The 21,023-nt window shown below is 37.5% G+C and overlaps 1 protein-coding gene across 1 annotated transcript; it reads right to left on the bottom strand.

The window, feature by feature from the left end:
* Positions 1-8,834: 8,834 nt before the first annotated feature.
* On the bottom strand, positions 8,835-12,522 carry LOC107935742 (putative disease resistance protein RGA3). Its single transcript, XM_041082239.1, has 2 exons — positions 11,338-12,522; positions 8,835-9,095 (listed from the first exon to the last, which is right to left on the bottom strand). Exons 1-2 carry the CDS (start codon positions 12,520-12,522, stop codon positions 8,835-8,837), a joined length of 1,446 nt encoding a protein of 481 aa, XP_040938173.1.
* Positions 12,523-21,023: the final 8,501 nt, after the last annotated feature.

Consider the following 21,023-nt stretch of genomic DNA (forward strand, 5'->3'; position numbering starts at 1 on the left):
CTAATCAATTGTCATCCCTTCATTTGAATACTGTTTGGAGCACTAAAAGAACATAAATGGGGTTTTTCCTGAATTGACACGTATTATGCAATAAAGAAAATAAAGAGTACAATCAAGATGTTTACGCAGTTCGGAACTTGTCCTACGTCTGCGAGGTTTTGCCCAAAAATGAATACACTATGAACTATGCAAGTGACAATCAACATTCGACATTCAGATGGTGGTGTATAACAATGTCACTCAATAATAGTTCCTTCTATGAACATGTGTGCTTCTTTAAATTCACACATCACCCATAAAATAAATCAAACGGCTAAAAGAGTGCCATGCATCAATGAATATTGTAATTTGAATGCCTTCAATAGCATAGATAAGTGCTTAAACGAACAAAGCAGAGCATATAGCACAACCATTTTGAAGGGTCGCATGCAAGCTTCATAGGCCTCTCTCTCCACATCAATGATTTTTTAGAATTAAATTGCAATTGTCAAGTTATTATTATGATTTAAAAGTAAAAAGCAAATAGATAAATTAGCACCTCTTTTATGCATATAAAATTATTGAAGTTCACAAATGCCTTTCTCCAATGCCTTACTACTGCACAAATCAGCAAAATATTATGAAAGATGATAAGTAAAAAGTAGGATTAAAACAAAGGGATTTCAAAATGAATAATATTTTAACAAGGAAATTAACAGTATCCAACTTCAATGAAAAATGGCATCAAACCCCTGTCTTGGAGATTCTATATACCACTCTTATTTTTCTTCAAAAAAAGATATGGTCAGAAAAATAAATAAATAACAAGGACGGACCAACCTGAATCAACAGAATCTCGGGGATGTGAGCAATCTTATGCCAATCAGCGCCAATGTCCTTCCGACATCTTTCTTCCAACTAAAGAACTCTTACTATTTCTAAAATTTGCAAATTGGTTAGGCAACGCATCTCGTCCGGAAGCGATTTTAAGTTGGGAAAATCAATGAGATCAAGCTTTTGCAGATTTGTTAGATGTTGAAGCCACTCCGGAAGATGCCGACACTCTGGAATATTTTCCAGCGATAGAGAGCATAGGCTTGTATAATTTTGGAATATTTGAATGCCAGCTGCAGATAACTCTAGCTCCTTGCAGTTGCTTACTGAAAAGTCTTCAAGGGAAGTGAGATGCTGGAACACAGGAAAAAGTGACCTCAATCCATGGCATTCATGAATTTTTAATATTTTCAATTGAACAAGATGTTGAAGCCCACGGGGGAGAGACACCAGCTGCGGGATCTTATCAATCTCCAAATAAGAGAGGCTCTTAATGGATTCCCATTGTAAGCTCTCTAAATCAACCTCCTTGCAATCTATAATTCTTAAATCTTTGAGGCTGATGACATGTTGCAGGGAGTCATCTAGCGTGTAAGTGTCCAATCCCTCAATGTTGCGTATAATGAAAGATTTCAATTTGGAGAGAGGAAGAGAAGGGGTTGAACGATGGGGTCGCACTAGTGATGTTCATCTTCATGGTCTGCTTTAACGGCCTTGAACTGGTATTTACCAACACTAGCTTTTCATCGAGTGAAGGATACAACGGCATTGAAGTCAAAGGGCAGTATAAAATTGTTAAAGAGGAAAGACAAGGAAATGCCATAGTCGATGTTCCTGTAATTGTTGTGTCGTCCTCGTTGGAATCATCATCGATTGGTTTTGTCGTCCTCCACCAACTCTCCATATTCCGGCAATTATAGAGCCAAAGATGCTTAAGTGATGGGAAGAATGATTGTGGTTCTCCTTGACTTCCTTTTGGGCTATTATCATCCATGTACTCCAGCTCAGTTAAATTAGATATATCTAGCTTTTTAAGGCAAGGCAATTGAGCAAAAAACGGGACATGTTTGAAATTACTATCACGTATAGTAATTTTGACGAGCTTTGTGAGCAAAGAAAGCCAACTTGGAAACTTGGCATCACCCCTCCATCCTCCAATCCAGAGCTCCTTGAGATTACGATGAGGCTGGAGGTCTTCAAGTGACTTCTCATCATTATCATCACCGTTATCAGCATCCTATTCTAAAACCAACGATCTCAAATGTTGCTTCTCTTTCAAATTAGCAGCCATAAACTTCTCTTTTGCATTTTTTACGAATCTCAGATTTTCTATTCTAAGCTGTCCCCTTAAGTTGTTAAGCAGTCTCAATTCACTTAGATCTGCACCGCCATGGGACCCATCTTTATCCACTACAAACGCGCTTAACGTCTCAAGTGAAGTTAGCTTCCCTATTCCACTTGGCATATGAGTTAAACCAAAACAATCTTCACACCCAATATGGGTCAGATTCACCAAATTTTCAATCTTCTTTGGCAATTCTTGAAGCGGATAACACCTATCAAGTTTCAGCGCTAGCAAATTCTGAATCTTGCAAATACTCTTTGGGAGAATCTTAAGATCGCAATTGTAAGAAAGATCAAGGTACCTCAAATGTTTCAACTTGTAAATGGAAGGTGAAATTGTCTTAAGATTTAAATTATTCAGTTCCAATACACGCAAGCATCTACAATTTGCAATTATAAAATCCCAAGTTTCTTCGCTCAAATTTTGAGTTCCCATGTTTGGAGACTGTAACAAGGTTCGCAACTTTTTTCCCTTAAACAAAGGAATTAATGAAGGATTAATTGATATGTGTCGACATTTTTCACCAACATCACTTGCAATTTTATTTGAATCTATAATACTACTCTCCATTCCTACTACTGATTCAGCTAGATCATGCATTAAATCATGCGTTTTGCATCTCATACCCCAAATTTCATATTCTACTACCTCTTGAAAGAAACTTCTTTCAACTAAATCTTTAAAATATCCAAATCCAATCTCCTCAAGAGATTGACTTGGATTCAATTGCTTTAAGAAACCTTGTGCAATCCAAAATTGAACAAGCGTTTGTATATCAATTTGATGATCTTTTGGATATAGTCAACAATAAGCAAAACAATGCTTCAAATGGGTTGGGAGATGATCATAACTCAACCTAAGTGTAGGTAAAATCTCACCTTCGTTCTGAGATATTCTAGCAAGTTCATTATCTTTAAAAGAAAGCCACTCATTTTCAGTTTCTTTGAAAGATGATAATACTCTAAAATGACGTGTTTTTATATATTAATCATGTGTTTATTTTGAGCTTGAGCTTACTAATTTGAGCTATTTATGTCTTTTTATCTTTTAGGGACTAAATTGGAGGCGAAAAGTAAATTCAAGGGAAAAAGCTTCAATTTGGAGATTAAATGGGCCAATATGCAACGTGGGACAAATATGGTGCTAAAAGTGCGAACATGGAAGGCACAAGGACTTTAAAGCAAATAGAAGAGATTTTATTTTGGAAGACTCTATTTTATTTTATTCTATTAGGATAATTAATATTAAGATAATTATTAGGATTATTCAAATTTAGGATTTTATTTTAATTATCTTTGTTTATCTTTAATTAAATGTATTTATCTTTTTAGAATTTAAGTTCAATTAGACTATCTTCCTAGCACTATAAATAGGGGTGAAGTGACTCTATTTGGGGGCATCTTTTTCTGTAAACACTCTCCCCCAAAAGTCTTTTTTTCTTTCATATTTCTTTTCAATAAAATTTCTTTTTCCATATTTTTATTTATTTGCTTTCCCTCCATTATCATGAGCCACTAAAAAACCCTTCTAGCCAAAAGTTGTCAATATTTCCCCAAAAAGGGTTCTTGAGGCCTAGAATCCGTACTTAGCCTTCTCGCCAAGTATTCATCGTTTCTCCGCACTACGGGCTGACGCTTCCGTCCATGGCCCTTAAGAAGTAAGCTTTTCAGCATATGCAAAGGCGGCCGCTTTGTATGTTTTGGAAGGACTGCATAGTCGGTTCGTTAACTTACTGCGTCAGAGGTTGGCGAGCCAAAGAGACAAAATGGCATGGGATTCGCCATTGAGAAGCGTTGATCTAGCATAGATTACTGGCTAGAGTCAGGTTCCCTAAAAATCGTAAATCTAATCTTTGGAGCTGGTGGTCGTAGGCGTCCTCTTCCACTATAACTGGCTTACTTGAGTCGAGAAGGATCATCCAAAAGCCAAGGATTGAGCCCAATGTGGAATGAGACAACCGGAGGCTGGAACTTTCCCATAAGAATTTCTTTTCTCTTAAAACTCTCTTTATTTTTTTTATTATTTTCGTAATCATAATTTCAGTAAACTTTAAATTCTGTTTTTATTTTCGCTTCCAAAATCAATTCTTAAATTCTGTTTTTTATTTTTTTTCCAGGAACACAGGTTTTCTTGGGCACGATTCTGCCCAGGATTTCGAGAGACAAGCATTCGTATAATCCGGTCCCTGAGGATTCGACCCTATTTCCCCTTTACTATTTCTTTTTCATTATTTTACAGGGAATAGGATATTTTTGGTGCTCTCAACGACCGCATCAAATTTTGGCGCCGTTGCCGGGGATCGGCAACATACTAATCTTGTTTTTTTTGTTTTCTATGACCAGATCTGCTCCAGGTACTATTGCGTTCGACTCAGAAATCGAAAAGACCGCGAAAGCTAATCGAAAGGAAACAAAACTAAGGAAAAAGCAGTCAGTGGTGATTGGAACTCAAAGCAATCCACAGCCAGAAATTAGAATCGACGACGAAGTAGAGTCTAGGGTTAACGAAAACCCTACTCAAAAGTTAGAAAGTAAAGAAGAAAAAGTCGATTCCCCTGAAGAAGTGCTGAACACTAGGGTTGACGAAAACCCTAATTTAACACCTCAACTTATGGCTCAGACAATTCGGCAATTGGCCGAAGCACCGACAGAACAACCGCCACTATGCATCGCGTATCCTACTATGGATACTGATTTTGAATTTAGGTCAGGCTTGATTCAGCTACTGCCAACTTTCCGTTGGTTACAAAATGAAAACCCCCACAAGCATTTAAAAGAATTTCATATGGTTTGTTTGAGTATGAAACCTCAGGGGGTAACTGAGAATCAATTTAAATTGTGCGCTTTCCCTTTTTCCCTAGCAGAGTCAGCCAGGGAATGGTTATTTTATTTACCTCCTGGATCCATTACAACTTGGGCTGATCTATCTCATTTATTCCTTAACAGGTTTTTCCCTGCATCACGAGCGGCTGAGTTAAGAAGAGAAATCATGGGCATAAGGCAAAAAGACGCAGAGACTCTATACGACTATGGGGAGCGATTTAAGAAGTTGTGGGTATAATGGAACAATCTTTGCTCCAGTACTTTTATGAAGGCTTGAAACCCATGGAGATGAATATGGTAGATGCCGTGAGTGGAGGAGCGTTAGTCAACATGACTCCACAACAAGCAAGAGACTTAATCTCCATAATGGCTGCGAATTCCCAGCAATTTCGAGCCAATCCTGAACCCCATAGAAGGGTTCACCAGCTAAATAATTCTACCATTGAAGATAGACTTGATAGACTTACTAATATTGTGAATTCCCTTGTTACAGAAAAATCGAAACCAGCCCGAGTATGTGGAATATGTGAGACACCTGAACATACGACTGATGCGTGCCCTAGTCTGTGTGACGATTCTATGGCCCATTTAGATGCTGTGGGAAATTTTCCTAGGCCACCACAAAGACGATACGACCCTTACGCCAATACCTACAACCCAGGATGGAGGGACCACCCTAATTTTAGTTATGGGGCTAATCCACGATATAACCAGCCATACCAAAATCGAGCCCCACAACAGTCGCAAGATTTAGGTAATTCTTTAGAAACTTTGGTCAATAAATTAGCAACTAATGTCCTTGATTTTCAACAGCAAACTCTCAATTTCTAAAGAGAAATGAAGGGTTTTCAGCAGAAAACTGAAGCATCCATAAGGGAGTTGACCACATCAATTGAGAAATTAAACTCTCAAGGGAAACTGCCATCACAAACAGAACCAAACCCGAGGCAGAATGCGAATGCAGTAACGTTACGAAGTGGAAAGATCCTGGAACCAATTCCTGGCAAGAATCTTGGTCAAGAAATCGCCCAGGAAACTCTAGAAAACGACGAACAGATCCGAACGAAACTCCCACTGCCGAAAATCCAACCTCCATTCCCAGGACAATTAAATTAGTGTCGAAAAAGTAAGGAAGACAAGGAGATCCTCGAAACATTCAGGAATGTTGAGATCAACTTACCACTGTTAGATGCCATTAGACAGATTCCGCGGTATGCCAAGTTCCTCAAAGAATTTTGCACCAACAAACGAAAACTAACAGGTAATGAAAAGGTAAGTGTTTGTGAGAATGTTTCCGCAGTTCTACAGCGAAAAATGCCGGTTAAATGCAAAATAGGGGTATGTTCGCTATTCCATGCAAAATTGGCCATTTGGGAATTAAGAAGGCTATGTGTGATCTAGGGGCCTCAATAAATGTAATGCCTTATTCTATTTATGAATCATTTAACGCGGGTCTTTTGACAAAGACAGGTGTTATTATTCAATTGGTAGACAGGTCTATTGTGCATCCCGAAGGAGTCCTCGAGGACGTCTTGGTAAAAGTTAATGAACTTATTTTCCCTGCAGATTTCTACGTAATTAGGAGGAGGATAACACTGCTGGATCTTCAAACCTCCTGTTGGGCCGACCCTTCCTTAGTACTGCTAGCACCAAGATCGATGTCTAAAGCGGCACTCTTACGATGGAATTTGATGGGGAGATCGTGATATTCAATGTTTACGATACCATTAGCCATCCAAGCGAAATCTTGAGCGTAAACCGCGTCGACCTGATTGACTCATTAGTGGACGAGACTTTTGAGTCAACTTATGAAGACGAATCTGAATATAGATATGATGATTATGAATTTGTTAAGACATTATTATCACCATCAGAAACTAAACTTCTACCTTCTGTTGTGCAAGCTCCAGATTTGGAATTGAAACCACTTTCCGCGCATCTCAAGTATGCATTTTTAGGAAAAGGTTTCTTCCATATCCTTGTTGCGCCTGAAGACCAGGAAAAGACCACTTTTACATTCCCGTTCGGCACGTTTACATACAGGAGGATGCCATTTGGACTTTGCAACGCACCAGCTACCTTCTAAAGATGCATGATGACTCTTAGGTACTTAATGCAAAGAATGAAGCAAAGCCAAGGCTCATTAGATGGATTTTACTGCTCAAAGAATTTGACATCGAGATTCGTGACAAAAAAGAGTGTGAAAACCTGGTGGCCGACCACTTGAGTAGGATAAAAACTCCATTTGATGATGATTCCATAAAGGATGAGTTCCCCGACGAAAGCTTATTCTCAACCGAGGCTTACTATCCGTGGTATGCAGACATAGTTAATCTCTTAACCACGGGATCGCTGCCTACTGAGTTAGCTCAATCCGTAAAAAACAAGCTTAGACGCGAAGCTCGAAATTACATATGGGACGATCCATACTTGTGGAAACATTGCTCAGATCAGATAATACGACGATGTGATCCAGAAACTGAGGTAACCTCTATCCTTACTTTTTGTCACACAGAAGCTTGTGGAGGTCACTTTGGCCCTAAGCGGATAGCTCACAAGGTATTGGAGTGTGGGCTATATTGGCCTACAATCTTTCGCGACGCGTTTAACTTTTGTAAGTCTTGCGATAAATGTCAGCATACAGGTAATATCACTAGACGAAATCAATTGCCCCTATCCCCGATTCATGTATGTGAAATTTTTGATGTATGGGGCATTGATTTCATGAGCCCATTTATTTCTTCGTTTGGAAACGTATATATACTTCTTGCAGTAGACTATGTTTCTAAGTGGATAGAAGTAAAGCCTACTCGCAATGATAATGCTAATACTGTTGTGGAGTTTCTAAAACGAACTATTTTTTCTAGGTTTGGAACACCTCGAGCTTTGATCAGTGATCGTGGTACCCACTTTTGCAACAAGGTCATGGAGGCACTATTATAAAAATATGGGGTTCGTCATCGTATAGCAACAGCCTACCATCCCCAAACGAACGGCCTAGCAGAGGTTTCAAACAGGGAAATCAAGTCAATTTTTGAAAAAACGGTTCGACCCAACCGTAAGGATTGGAGTCTTCGGCTCAATAGTGCGCTTTGGACCTATCGGACGGCGTATAAGGGACCAATTGGCATGACCCCGTATCGAATTGTTTTTGGCAAAGCATGTCATCTACCAATAGAGTTGGAGCATAAAGCTTATTGGGCTATTCGACAATGTAACATGGAGTTAGAGCCCGCGGGGAAGGCAAGGAAATTGGACATTCAAGAATTGGAGGAAATTCGCAATGATGCCTATGAGAATGCTCGAATTTATAAGGACAAAACAAAGATGTTTCATGACAAAAATATAGTTCAGAAGCAGTTCTCAGTAGGACAAAGAGTTTTGCTTTATAACTTCGTATTAAAGCTATTCCCAGGTAAGCTTCGATCTCGGTGGCAAGGACCTTTTATTGTGACTAAAGTATTTACAAACGGCGCAGTTGAAATAGAGAGTGAAGAATCAGGAAAGCGGTTCACAGTCAATGGTCAACAGCTGAAGCCATTTTACAAGAATTTCTAGGCCCACACGGTCGAGAAAATTCAGTTAGAGCCACCATAAAACCATTCAAGGCGTCGAGCTAACGACGTTAAACAAGCGCTTGTTGGGAGGCAACCCAATCTTTATTTTTATTTTTATTTATTATTTTTCTTTCTTATATTTTATTATTTATTATTTATTATTTTATTTTATTTTATTTTAGGTAAATATTAATAAATTTCTCTTCTTCCATCTAGGTGAAATGGAGCGAAAATACGAAGAAGAAAAAAAGACAGAAAGTGTGCAACAAAATGCCATATCCCTGCTGCCAAACAGTCCTATTCCAGCCCTAGAATCCCCAAAACCTGCAGCCAAACACCCCTTTTCAGCAAATAAAACCCCCAAACCTTACATTTTTTTTCTTTTCCCAAATTTATCCATAACCGCCAACTCCTTTCTCCTCCACCACCCACCGCCGATTTCTCAGCCACCATGGTGAGAACCCGAAGCTGAACCGCCGTTGCCACGTCACCCACCCCGTCTCCACCTATTGCCATTTCGCCATCTTTTTCTCCTCCGTGTGCGCCTACTGACAGTAACTACATGGGGAGTTTTTCTAAACTTTTTTTTCTCCACCTATTTGTTTTCATTTTATTTTCACATCGAGGACTATGTGTTTTAAGTGGGGGAGGCATTCTTCGTTGTTATTATCTGCTATTTTTGCTGTCATATTGTTGTTGCTGCTGTTTTGTGCTCGTTTCTACCCATTTATTTTAAGAATATCCTGCCGCTTTTCATGCCCAAGATTTTACCAGGAATTGCCTACTGTTTGACCTACAAGCATGATTCTTACCTTCTAAGGAAGTTATGATTTTTCCCATAATTGATGCCATCTCCACTGTTTTATTTTTATTAGGCTAAAAATAATTGTGATTAATAGGGTTAATTCTATCTTACTTTTCGTAAAATTGATCAAGTTTAATATAAAGTGAACACTTAAAATGATTGCATGCTTAATTAATGTTCATGGCTATTAGGTGATTATTGAAACTTATTTTTGACACTTAAAATTTTTCTTTCCTGAGTTCTCAAGAATTTTAAATATCGTTTAATTTTTAATAAATGTTTTCCATGGTTATGAGTACAGCTTAGATCGTGACTGACTGAGTAACCTGGGTAGGGTGCTTGGGTTGTCATTCTACTTCGCGTCAAAAGGTTGTGTGACGTGACAAGTAAAACTCCGCTAGCTAAGGTTATGAGTATGGCTCAAATCGTGACTAACTGAGTAACCGGGGTAGGGTGCTTGGGTTGTCATTCTACTTCGCGTCAAAAGGTTGTGTGACGTGTTGGGTAAAACTCCGCTAACTGGAAATAAATAATTTTAGGAGTATGTTGGGCTGAGTAACCGGGGTGGGGTGCTTGGTTTGTCATCTCTCTTCGCGTCAAAAGGTTTAATATATTCCTAAGTAAATAAATAATAATAAAATTTAAAAAAAAATAAAAAAGGAAAAAAAGGAAAAAAAAAAGAAGAAAAAAATAAGTACTAATAAAGTTGCACTTCGGGGAATAAATGAGGAAATAATTAAGGTGTCTTATTAGGTTTGGTAATTTACCTAAATGCCATAACTCAAGTCGATCTTAATTTTTGTGTGAAATAATTGGAATACTTTTTCCGTTTTACTTAAAGCAAGCTTAGAGGTCTCTTTATTTTTCATATGCGTTTTTAACTAATTTTTATGAAACTTTGGAGTAGTATTTTTTTTATGGCAAAATCTAGCTTTCACAGTCGATAGGAACCATACTTGAGGGCAAGTATGGGCTAAGTAGGGAGAATTTGATAATACTCTAAAATGACGTGTTTTTATATATTAATCATGTGTTTATTTTGAGCTTGAGCCTACTAATTTGAGCTATTTATGTCTTTTTATCTTTTAGGGACTAAATTGGAGGTGAAAAGTAAATTCAAGGGAAAAAGCTTCAATTTGGAGATTAAATGGGCCAATATGCAACGTGGGACAAATATGGTGCCAAAAGTGCGAACATGGAAGGCACAAAGACTTTAAAGCAAATAGAAGAGATTTTATTTTGGAAGACTCTATTTTATTTTATTCTATTAGGATAATCAATATTAAGATAACTATTAGGATTATTCAAATTTAGGATTTTATTTTAATTATCTTTGTTTATCTTTAATTAAATGTATTTATCTTTTAGAATTTAAGTTCAATTAGACTATCTCCCTAGCACTATAAATAGGGGTGAAGTGACTCTATTTGGGGGCATCTTTTTCTGTAAACACTCTCCCCCAAAAGTCTTTTGTTCTTTCATATTTCTTTTCAATAAAATTTCTTTTTCCATATTTTTATTTATTTGCTTTCCCTCCATTATCATGAGCCACTAAAAAACCCTTCTAGCCAAAAATTGTCAATATTTCCCCAAAAAGGGTTCTTGAGGCCTAAAATCCGTAATTAGCCTTCTCGCCAAGTATTCATCGTTTCTCCGCACTACGGGCTGACGCTTCCGTCCATGGCCCTTAAGAAGTAAGCTTTTCAGCATATGCAAAGGCGGCCGCTTTGTATGTTTTGGAAGGACTGCATAGTCAGTTCGTTAACTTACTGCGTCAGAGGTTGGCGAGCCAAAGAGACAAAATGGCGTGGGATTCGCCATTGAGAAGCGTTGATCTAGCGTAGATTACTGGCTAGAGTCAGGTTCCCTAAAAATCGTAAATCTAATCTTTGGAGCTGGTGGTCGTAGGCGTCCTCTTCCACTATAACTGGCTTACTTGAGTCGAGAAAGATCATCCAAAAGCCAAGGATTGAGCCCAAGGCGGAATGAGACAACCGGAGGCTGGAACTTTCCCATAAGAATTAATGAAGGATTAATTGATATGTGGCGACACTTTTCACCAACATCACTTGCAATTTTATTTGAATCTATAATACTACTCTCCATCCCTGCTACTGATTCAGCTAGATCATGCATTAAATCATGCATTTTACATCTCATTTCTTCCATCAAGTCTCCTTCTACCTCTTGAAAGAAACTTCTTTCAACTAAATCTTTAAAATATCTAAATCCGATCTCCTCAAGAGATTGACTTGGATTCAGTTGCTTTACGAAACCTTGTGCAATCCAAAATTGAACAAGTGTTCGTATATCAATTTTATGATCTTTTGGATATAATCGACAATAAGCAAAACAATGCTTCAAATGGGATGAGAGATGATCATAACTCAACTTAAGTGTAGGTAAAATCTCACCTTCGTTCTGAGATATTCTAGCAAGTTCATTATCTTTAAAAGAAAGCCACTCATTTTTAGTTTCTTTGAAAGATAACGTACTAGCTATCGTCCTTATGACTAAAGGAACTCCACAACACCTTTTCAAAATCAGCTTTCCTATTTCCACAAAGCCTGAATCTGTTGAGTCCGCAGATCTTTGTTCAAATGCTATCTCTTTGAATAAAGACCAAGCATCATTATCAGACAAGCCTTTCAAAACATAAGGCTGACATTTACTAGTGATCTTGGCTACCTTAGAAGAATGAGTAGTTACTATGATCCTACTTCCTCTAGCCCCACCTATCAATAACTCTTTTAAACTAACCCATTTTTCCCACTCCTCATTCCAAATGTCATCCAAAACAAGCAAATATTTTTTCCCACCAATTTTTTCTCGAAATTGTTTTTGCAATTGGTCCATTTCGAGATTTTGATCTGGTGCTTGGCCTGTTGCAGATTTGATAATGTTTTCTACAATTAATTTGATATCAAAAACATCTGAAACACACACCCACATCATCAACTCAAAATGATTCTTGACCATTTCATCATTATAGACAAACTGGGCCAAAGCAGTCTTCCCTAACCCTTCAAACCCCACAATTGGAATGATGTAAACATTCTCTTCACTTTCAAACTCTAACACAAGTTTTAGAAGAGCTGCTTTATCATCGTCCCTCCCTATTATTTTATCTTTAAAAGAGGGCGTTAGCTGCCTCCTTTTAGTCATGAAAGAGGTTTTCATGGGGCCGTCACGCTCTTCTTATAAAATATTAATTTCATGCAAAATTTTCTTCTTCAATATAGAAATTAATGCACAAAGAAAATAAAATTTTAAAATATTAAAATTAGTGGAAGATAAAATAAGACATTGGATATAGGTATAGTTGTTTTGTAACAAGCTAAAAAGGGTCGTAATTGATGCAGGGCTTCCACATTCTCATATCCTCAATATTTGATAATCAACTGGAGTGAAGCTAAGCATTCAACCAATCATAAGATGAAGATATGGGATTCATTACTCAATCTAGCAATGTCTTCAAGTTAGTACAACTCAATCTTGAAATTGCTTAATGGTTCTTGCGTGAAGCCCTTTCATTAAATGATAGTCTACATAATGTACATAAAATTACTTGATAATTAGTTTTTCTTTCTTGTGAATGAATGTTATTTGAAACATCAAAAGAGAAAAATATTTTTTTCCCTGAGTGGACACATACATGTTGGAGTTTGAGTGTACTTTAACCGGGTAAAGTAAGAGTTCCAAACAGAGCACCAGCAGCAACGTAATATACCCGGGTAAAGAATGAAGGAAAAAAATGCTTCAAGTTCAAGCTTTAAGAGCAAAAATTGGAAGGAAAACAAGAACAGAACTAAAGCAAAGAAAGAAGGAGCATGAAGAATAGTTGAGAGTATTGATGAAAAAAGAATTGTATTTTTTTCATACATCCATCATAGGCAGATTGCCATTACATATATCAAAATAAAAAAAACTTACAAGTCAAATTTCTACCTAAACATACACCTACTTCCACTAAGCTTTCCAAATAACAAAAAAACTTAACTTGTACATTAACACAAAGCTGGTTAACAGCTCCATCAACATCAAATTACATCAATCAAAAAGCTTATAGCAAACTAGACTTCAAAATGAACAAAATATTAGTTCAAATCTAACAGCAACACAAAACCAAGGTTGCTGCATGCTTGTCACGAGCTTGTATGGCCAGCTTCCAGCTGCACTTGCTTCATACCAACTGCATGGAGATCAGCTTCAACACTCCTCCTTGAGCTCCATGCTGCAAACTCCCAGGAGCTTTCTTAACTTGTTAAATCTCGACACACCAAGACCCTTGGTCAAGATATCAGTAATTTGATCCTCCGAATTGCAATGAACCAGCTTTATTTCACAAGCTTGCTCCATCTCCCTTATCACAGGTAGCTTTATGTCAAAGTGCTTAGTTCTACCATGGAAGACAGGGTTCTTTGCAATTGCAACAGTAGATTTATTGTCACAAAGTATCTATGTTGCTTCTACTTGAGATAAGTTCAAATCAGCTAAGATTTTCCTCAGCCAAATAGCTTGGTTTACTGCACTAGCAGCAGCTACATATTCGGCCTCAGCAGTCGATTGAGCCACCAGAGACTGTTTTTTGGAACTCCAGCATACCATTCCTGACCCTAATGTGAAAGCATACCCTGATGTGCTCTTCATATCGTCTTTAGAACCAGCCCAGTCACTATCTGTGTAGCCTTTCAATCTAAGTTCTGCAGCCTTGCTAAACAAGAGACCATGATTTAGAGTACCTTTAATGTATCTCAGTACTCGTTTTGCAGCTTGAAAATGTTGTACATTGCAGCAGTGCATGAATCTAGAAAGTAGACTTACAACAAACATGATGTCTGGTCTCGTTGCAGTCAAGTATAGAAGACAACCAATTAAGCTTCTGTAGGTAGTTTCACAGACTTCTTCATGACCCTCATGGCTTGATAGTTTCAACCCAGTTACAACAGGTGTAGGAGTTGCCTTGCAGTTCAGCATTGAAAACTTTGTCAACACCTTCAAGGCAAATGATTTCTGTTTCAAGAAGATGCCTTCTTGTGTCTGGCTTACTTCTATTCCTAGGAAGTATGTCATCAGCCCCAGGTCAGTCATTTCGAACATTTACATCATCTTTGTCTTAAATTCTGCCAAATCAACTTCATCTCCTCCTGTTACCAATAGGTCATCAACATACAATGACACCACAAGCTGAGTTTCAGTTTTATTCTTCTTGACATACAATGTTGGCTCACTAGCACTTCTCTCAAACTTCAAACTAAGCAGATAAGAGTCAATTCTAGCATACCATGCTCTAGGTGCTTGTTTTAGGCCATATAAGGCCTTTCTTAGTTTGTAAACCAAGTCTTCCTTGCCAGGTACTTCAAATCCCTCTGGTTGCTCGACATAAATTTCCTCTTCAATGATTCCATTTAGAAAGGCCGATTTCACATCTAGTTGATAGACATTCCACTGCATATGAGCAGCCAATCCAACAATCAGCCTAATCGTATCCAATCTGGCAACAGGAGCATATGTTTCAAAGTAATCCAGTCCATATTTTTGACTGAATCCTTTTACCACAAGTCTAGCCTTCAGTTTATTCAGACTTCCATCAGCATTCTGCTTGGCCTTGTAGACCCATTTTACTCCAATAATCTTCCTGTTAGCAGGCTTCTCAACCAGCTTCCAAGTTTGGTTCTTCTCGATCATGGCAATTTCATCTGCCATTGCCTGTTTCCAGCCTTCATGCTTCACAGCCTCTTCAAAATAGGTTGGCTCTACTAAGGCTAAATGTGCCCTTTCATAAATTTCAGCCAAGGATTTGGTACCTCTAATTGGCACATCATCAAAGTCCATATCAGGACTATTTTCTTCTGACTTTGTTTGATCAACCACAAGTTCTTCAGAGACAGCTTCAGGTTCATTCTTGTCCCAATTCCAACAAGCCTTCTCATCAAACACTACAACTCTGCTCACTTGGATTTTGTTGGTTAAAGGATCCAGGATCCTATAACCCTTTTTAACCATACTATACCCAGTTAAAATATCAGGAACAGCCCTTTTGGACAACTTGTCCCTCTTAACAGCTGGTACTTGGCTGTAACATAGGCAACCAAAGACTTTCATATGAGTCAATGATGGCTTGAACCCGAACCAGGCTTCAAAAGGTGTCTTGTGAGCAAGTGTTTTGGTTGGAAGCCTATTCTGAATGTAGACAGTAATGTTGACAGCTTCAGCCCACATGGTCTTGGGCAAATTCTTCTCAAACAATAAACATCTGGCCATATCCATCAAGCTTCTGTTTTTCCTTTCACTAACCCCATTTTGTTGGGGTGTGTAGACATTGGTTAGCTGGTGTTTGATACCAACGTCTTTGCACAAAGCTTGGAACTGAGCTGAAGTGTATTCAGTTCCATTATCTGACCTAATGGTCTTTATCTTGCAGCCTGTTTCTATTTCCACTGCAGCTTTGAACTTTATAAACACTTGAGCAACCTCAGACTTATGCTTCAAAAAATAAACCCACCAGTATCTGGTATAGTCATCAATAAAGAGAATAAATTACCTGTTACCACTTAGTGATTCTGTCCTCATGGGGCCACAAACATCACTGTGCACCAGTTCCAACTTGCTTGTAGCTCTCCAGGTTGTGTTTGTAGGAAATGGAAGCCTAGCTTGCTTTCCCATCTGACAGACTTCACAAACATCTTCATTCTGAACTGTCTTGGTGAAGTTTTCAACCATTTCCTTACTGACCATCCGAGCCATAGACTTAAAGTTGGCATGACCAAGTCTTTGATGCCAAAGCTTGGTATTTTCTGTTAAGGCTGTATGGGCTGTGTGTGAGTCACCTGACCAGTCAACTTCAAAACATTTGTCACTCATGGTGACTGTCATAAGTATGGATCCTTTTTGGTCACTGATTTGGCATTCCTTTCCTTTAAAGACCACAGTATATCCTTTTTCCAGCAACTGAGCTATGCTCAACAAATTTCTATCAATTTCAGGTACAAACAGTACATTTGTGATGAGTTTGTTACCTGATGGAGTGCATATTATCACATCACCTATGCCTTCTGCCTGAATACAGTGTCCATCTCCAATTTTTACTCTAGTCTTACAGCTTCTATCTAGAGTTTTGAAGATAGTTGCATCTGGTGACATGTGGTTGGTGCAGCCACTGTCAAGGAGCCATCCCTTTTTAACCTTGCATTTTGTAGCTAAACATGAGACTGCAAACACTTGTTCTTCACTGTCATTGCCTTGTTCAGCTACTCGAGCCTCTTCATTCTTGTGTTGAGGTTGGTTTTGGCCAGGTCTGCCTTTTTCTTTGTAGACTCTTTCAACATGGCCCTTCTTCTTGCAATGTTGACATATGGCATCTGGTCTGAACCAGCATCTGGCCTCTGGATGACCAAGTTTTTTACAAAGTCTGCAGAGTCGATCTCCTCCTCTTGCAGCATCAGGCTTAGGCCTGTTTTTCCAGTTCTTCTTGCCCTTATAGGCAGTGGTACTTGAGGTCACTTTGGCCTTGGCTTGAAAAGCTCCCTCCTGGTGCTCCTCCATTCTACTGGCTCTCCTTTGTTCCTGAGCATAGAGGGTATTAATGAGCTCAGTTAGGGAGATTATTGCCAGGTCTCTTGAATCCTCCAAGGATGAGATCTTTGCCTCATATCTTTCAGGCAATGTTGAGAGCACCTTCTCCGCAATTCTTGCCTCATTGAACTGTTCTCCTAGCAATCTTATGCTGTTGACCACAGCCATTATCCTGTCTGGGTACTGCTTCACTGTCTCTTCTTCCTTCATCTTGAGATTTTCAAAATCTCTTCTCAAGTTTAATAGCTGCTACTGCCTAGTTCTTTCAGTGCCTTGGAACTCCTCCTTAAGCTTGTCCCAAGCCTGCTTCGGGGTCTCACAGGTCATGATCCTGGTGAAGATCACATCAGAAACACAGTTCTGAATACAGGACATGGCCTTGTGCCTTTTAGTCTTCTCATCTGCATGCTGACGAATCTGAGCTACAGTGGGGTTGGCCCTCAGTGGAGCTGGCTCGATGTCTGTGTTAACAACTTTTCACAGATCAAAGGCCTGCAGGTAAGTCCTCATCTTAACCTTCCATATGTGGAACCCTTCACCATTAAAGACTGATGGGGCAACAGGAGAAAAGCCTGATGAAGCCATTTAATTTTCAACAACAGGTCCTCTAAGATGAAAGCTCTTGATACCAATTGTTGGAGTTTGAGTGTACTTTAACCGGGTAAAGTAAGAGTTGCAAACAGAGCACCAGCAGCAACGTAATATACCCGGGTAAAGAATGAAGGAAAAAAATGCTTCAAGTTCAAGCTTTAAGAGCAGAAATTGGAAGGAAAATAAGAACAGAACTAAAGCAAAGAAAGAAGGAGCATGAACAATAGTTGAGAGTATTGATGAAAAAAGAATTGTATTTTTTTCATACATCCATCATAGGCAGATTGCCATTACATATATCAAAATAATAATAAAAACTTACAAGTCAAATTTCTACCTAAACATACACCTACTTCCACTAAGCTTTCCAAATAACAAAAAAACTTAACTTGTACATTAACACAAAGCTGGTTAACAGCTCCATCAACATCAAATTACATCAATCAAAAAGCTTATAGCAAACTAGACTTCAAAATGAACAAAATATTAGTTCAAATCTAACAGTAACACAAAACCAAGGTTGCTGCATGCTTGTTACGAGCTTGCATGGCCAGCTTCCAACTGCACTTGCTTCATACCAACTGCATGGAGATCAGCTTCAACAATACATAAGTAAAACTAAAGAATACAACCAAGATGTTTATGTAGTTTGAAACTCGTCCTACATTTGCAGCTCTTTGTTCAGAAATAAATCCACTATATACTTTACTGTACAAAGAAATGATTTATGCCCAACCCCTCAAACATTTGGTGTGACCTCACCTTTTTACAATGAAGTAAACTCTCTCCAAATTCATTTTAGCTATGCAATTAAAAATTAACACTCGAAAGGTGTATAACAATGACAATCAATAATAATTCCTCACTATAAACAAATGTACTCCTTTAAATTCACACATCATCCACGAAACAAATCATCTATATATAAACTCCAAGATAGATCAAGCTTTACATAAACTCCATGTAGAATGAAATAACAAAATTTTCAAATGCAATATCACTGGACCTATGTAGAAACACTTACGGTTACTAAACGCAAGTTTATATCATGTGCATAAATGGTGGCTTACCACAAACCCATTGTCTATGCTTTTCCAGTGCACTCAAAGTTTACATATTCTGTTAATTTAGTTTTGATTTAATAAATTTAGCCCATAATATTTACACATTTTGTTAATTTGATTCTAATTTAACAAAATTAGCTTGCAACATTTACATATTATGTATAAGCTCAATTTGTTATTATACCAATCAGAATTATGTACGAGTAATAAAAAATATTAACATTGTGATTAATTGTCCTTAGTTCACTTCCGAAATTGATAGGGATTAAATTACTCTTTTTTTAGAGGGACCAATTTGCATAATATTGAATTTGAGAGGAACAAAATAGGTGTTTTTACCCATTTTTAACCTCACCTCACTACTACAACTGTTATTGAATCCAAACAGATATCTAACACTAATTTCAATCACATTACTATGGTATTCAAGCTCACTATTACAACAACTAATCCCACCAGTGCTGCTATTTTTAATTTCACTAGTGTTGATCGAGTTGTCCATCCAAAGAAAGTCATAGACCTATCTAAACACAAGTAAAAAGGTAAAAACTTATTTAGATATAAATTGAAAAATATTCTCTCTGTATTTAGGAAGGCCTTATTTGAATTGTACCCTAACTAAATTAATCTTTCTGTTATTAAATGGATCAAATTTGTTCCTATACTATTAAAAAGAACCAAATAAGGTCAAATTATAACAAAGTTAACATTTACCGTAACAAATTTAACATTAACATAGAAAAATTTTCAATATATTTTTTATACAATAAATGTTAACTCTGTTATAATTTGACCTTATTTCATCATTTTTAATAGTACATGAACTAAATTGATCATTTAATAATAGAGGGACTAATTTGATGCAGTTCCTATAATACAGACACTTTCACCCTTATATGTATTTGAATCGTAATTTCGGGATGAAATTGAACAATTGAAAAAGGTAAAAACAAATGAAATTAGCTCATTAACTTGTAACTATATACAAAATGCTTCCCTCCACATTTATCCGGTGGTGCTCGAGCCTCTTATGGTCCCACGCTGCTGTATCAACCTCCTCCTACGGCTTCAACAGCACCAGCTTCGACGGTTCCTCTGGTTGTTCCGCCAATACATCGTCACCTGGCCTTCACTTCGACAAAGCCGTGATTTGTTCCTCTCGATGATTATCACAGATTTTCATCCAGTAATATTCGTGGAACCGTTGCAGATCAAGAAGTTGAAGCAATTGTTGTGAGATCTCCGGTGAGTTCAAAAATTCTCTTTTGAAAATGGTGGCTATCATGTAATTACTAGTATATTATTTCAATTTTAATGAGTTAGTACCATTTTCCACTTTCATAATTTAAACGAATTGTGGCATCGCTCCTATATATTACAGGATGTTGATTATCGACAAAGGATATACAAGATAACCCTTCGAAGCACAATGGGTCCGATTGATGTTTACCTAGTCAGGTGTTACTCCCTTCTTTTTAAATAAGTCTAATTGATGATGAAGGATAGGTTTAGTTGTAGAAATAGAAAGTATCGGCATCGAAATTCTGGTCCATCTAATCTAGTTATATATGCACATTAACAACATCCTTTTCTTTATCTGAGTTGCTTAATTAGTCATTAGTGTTTTACATATCAAAATTGAAAAAGCAGCCTTACTAAATGTAGATGTGTAGAATTGGTGCATCGTGATGATAATCATTGGATCAATCTTGTTATTTGTACGAAATGGGTCCATTAGTATCTCGTCGCATCAATATTCCAAAGGAAAAGCCTTATGTTTTGTTTAAACGACAGGAACAAATTACAAGGTGTGTTATTCAACTTGTAATTTGATGTGTGCCAACATAAGCATCAACACACAAGTCCTAATCAATTGTCATCCCTTCATTTGAATACTGTTTGGAGCACTAAAAGAACATAAATGGGGTTTTTCCTGAATTGACACGTATTATGCAATAAAGAAAATAAAGAGTACAATCAAGATGTTTACGCAGTTCGGAACTTGTCCTACGTCTGCGAGGTTTTGCCCAAAAATGAATACACTATGAACTATGCAAGTGACAATCAACATTCGACATTCAGATGGTGGTGTATAACAATGTCACTCAATAATAGTTCCTTCTATGAACATGTGTGCTTCTTTAAATTCACACATCACCCATAAAATAAATCAAACTCTTAATAAGCTCCATATAAAGTGGAATAATAAATTTTCAAATGCAATATTTCTGGCAATTGTCATGCTTGAACAACTACTCTTCCAAAAGCAACAGTGAACCTGAATATTATAAATGCCAACATAATATATGTCACAAATCCCATTATTTATTTACACCTCAAAACCTTTTGCAAAAGAGATTTAATTATATTTTTCTAAAGCGCTCACCATTGTCAGACTTATATTTGCACATATGTGTGTTTAGAATATTCTGAAGCATCTTCCCTTTTTTC

The sequence above is a fragment of the Gossypium hirsutum genome, chromosome A11, assembly GCF_007990345.1.
Source record: "Gossypium hirsutum isolate 1008001.06 chromosome A11, Gossypium_hirsutum_v2.1, whole genome shotgun sequence".
Taxonomy (NCBI): domain Eukaryota; kingdom Viridiplantae; phylum Streptophyta; class Magnoliopsida; order Malvales; family Malvaceae; genus Gossypium; species Gossypium hirsutum.